The 2,700-nt window shown below is 53.5% G+C and overlaps 1 protein-coding gene across 1 annotated transcript; it reads left to right on the forward strand.

Annotated features, from left to right (window-relative positions):
- Nucleotides 1–984: 984 nt before the first annotated feature.
- On the forward strand, nt 985–2,696 carry LOC121024142 (C2 calcium-dependent domain-containing protein 4A-like; the record flags this gene model as incomplete). The annotated part of the gene is made up of 2 exons (XM_040466442.1): nt 985–1,977; nt 2,144–2,696. A coding segment is annotated over exon 2 (513 nt), but the record flags the coding sequence as incomplete, so codon positions are not given.
- Nucleotides 2,697–2,700: the final 4 nt, after the last annotated feature.

A 2,700-nucleotide genomic window follows, 5' to 3' on the forward strand; every position in this document is an offset into this window, starting at 1 on the left:
CTTGCCTGCTCACACTCTGTCTCTCTCTCTCAAAAATAAACATTAAAAACAAAAACAAAACAAAAAGGGAAAGAAAATATTAATTACTAACAAAAGGAAACATTCACTCGTCTTATCTCTAAGGATTTGGAAATAATGGTACTTATTATTGAAAAGCAAGGATAATGGAAAATACTTAATAGTAGACTGACTTGCTTTAAGAATTAACATTCTGGGTGTAAAGTGCGATACAATCCACACATGCACACAATGCCTGACACACAACAGACTTGGTGAATTATAATGAACTGACTGAATGGAGATGAAGAAAGGAAAGAGAGAAGGAAGGAAGAAATTAGCCAAAAGCTGGGCCTTAGGAAACAAGGTACGATTCATAGTTTCAATGACCCTAGGCAAGTCTCTTAACCTGAGCCTCAGTTTCTCATCTGGTAAACAGAAGCAATGTCCACCTCACTGGTTTGTTGTGAGAAACTGAATAATGCAGTTAGAGAGAGATGTGGTTAAAAGCACCTGACAGTCATAAGACCTGGATTGTAGATCAGGTTCAATTCCACACAATATAATTCACTCAAATATTTACTGAGCACTTATTATTTGCCTGGCATTGTATTCCAGGTGCTGGAATTGGATAAAAATTAATAAGACAGCTAGGTTTGTCTCTTGTATAGGGCAACTGGGATGGAAGCAGGCCCAGATTCTGAATCAGAGCACTTTTATTTTACCTATATTCAAAACAGGTCCCCCCAAAGTCCCTGAGTCATGCCAGTCTTTGCCCTCAAGAAACTCATAGTCTCTTAGGGGACACAAACCTGTAAACCAAAAATTCCATAGCAACATGCTAAACACAGCAATGGTGGTATAGAAAATATGTACGGAGGGAATAAGGAAGGGCTGAGGAACTGTAGAGGGGGAGTCCGGTAAAGGGTCCTGAAGCGGATGCTGTCTCGCTGAATTATGGAAAACAAACAGGAGTTCCTACAGAGAGAAAGAGAGAGAAAGGACATTTTAGATAACAGGAAGCATTACGTGCAAAGCCAAATAAATAGGAAGTTGCTAGTTCCAGGTTCTGCCATTGACTGACTTTATTTACCTTTATGGAATTTCCCCAAGTCCCTCCAGCTTCCAGTTTTCTCATATTAGAAAATGAAGTTTGGGGGGGGGGGAAGAGGCAACATAGATTTTCTGTAAGGGGCTTTCTAACTGGTACCTCCCCACTGAAGCAGAGAGAAAAGGGTAGCGTTGGAAACATCACGTGCTATTTTTAGGGTATGAGCCAGAGGCCCCATCTTTTGTGACAAAAGATGATCGTCTGCAGTCGTCTGGAAAGTTTTGCGTAATTCACCCACTTCACCAGTATTTATGGCAGTGACTGAGCCAGGCTGTATGCTAGTAAGGAGGCCACCATCCAGCAGAGGGAGACGTGTAATAAGTACACGAATACCATGGAAACCATATTGGTCGGCTCATGGCGGGTGCGTGGAAGCAGTAAAATAGAAGAACCTAGGGCATGTCCCTGTGCAGGGTGACAGGATTTAGCTCCTACCAAAAAAGAACTTCCTGCTTCCTCATCCTGTTTCACCTTCTCCAACAGGCCGCTAGCATTTTCCACCACCACAAGTTCTCCCTGGGCAGGGCGACCAGGCGTCCTCTCTTCACCTGCAACCTTTTCCAGGCCTGTGTAAGGGGCTCCATGCACGCAGAGTGGATGCAGGTCCCAAGACTGACCGGAGGGTCACACCCAAGCACCCACTGCAGGGGCCCCAGCAGCGGCGGGCAGGGGTGACTTGGAAGGCGGGCTGTCCCCTGGCTCCAGGGGTTGGGCTCTAGGCCGGCTGGGCGGGACTCAGGCTGCCAGTATAAGACAGGAGCGCCACTGTCCTGGCCAGAGTGCTGAAGCTGGCGCCCCAGCCAGGACCGCGAGGCAGCCGGCCCTGAACTTGCAACTCTCGACCCACAGTGACTGAAGAAGAAGGAAAGGTCTGATTTCGATTACTTCGTTTATTTAGTACCAATGAATGGAAGGCGGGCAGGTTTGTGGGTGGAGGAGAGCTCGGCTTGGATTGGCCAGGGGTCGCAGGCCCGTTGGTACCCCTCGGGGGGCCCCTGGTAGCGGTCTACACTCAGCAGCTTCTCTCTCGCGCAGGAGGGCCTCCTGCCACCACTCTCAGCCTCAGCCTCGGAGGATGCGGCTCCTCGGGAGACTCCGCGCCTCCACTCCGGAGCCCGCTTTCTCCAACGTGCTCACTCCGGACCGCATCCCCGAGTTCTGCATCCCGCCGCGGCTGCCCGCGTCCTGCGCGCCCGAGTCTCCGCCTCCGGCCGCCGCTCTGCCCCGGCGCTGCGCAGCCGAGCCGGACCTGTGGCCCAGAGGAGCCGACGACAGCGCGGGGCACACGGACTGGGACCCGCGCTCGCAGGCAGCCCTATCGCTGCCGCACCTGCCCCGCGCGCTCACCACCTACGGCTTCTGCGCGCTGCTCGAGAGCCCGCACACCCGCCGCAAGGAGTCGCTCTTCCTCGGGGGCCCTGCAGCCGCCCCGCTCGTGCCCCGGGACTCGGCTCCGGCCTCCGCCCCCGCGCTCCCCGCGGGCCTCCGCCCCACCCCGGACGCGCCCGCCCCGCCGCCCCGCTCCCGCCGCCTCCTGCGCGCCTCCGAACGGCTACTGACCCGCGCGCTGCGGGCCCGGACGAGCCGAGGCC

Source organism: Herpailurus yagouaroundi, unplaced genomic scaffold, assembly GCF_014898765.1.
Source record: "Herpailurus yagouaroundi ecotype Mexico unplaced genomic scaffold, PumYag 58511, whole genome shotgun sequence".
Taxonomy (NCBI): domain Eukaryota; kingdom Metazoa; phylum Chordata; class Mammalia; order Carnivora; family Felidae; genus Herpailurus; species Herpailurus yagouaroundi.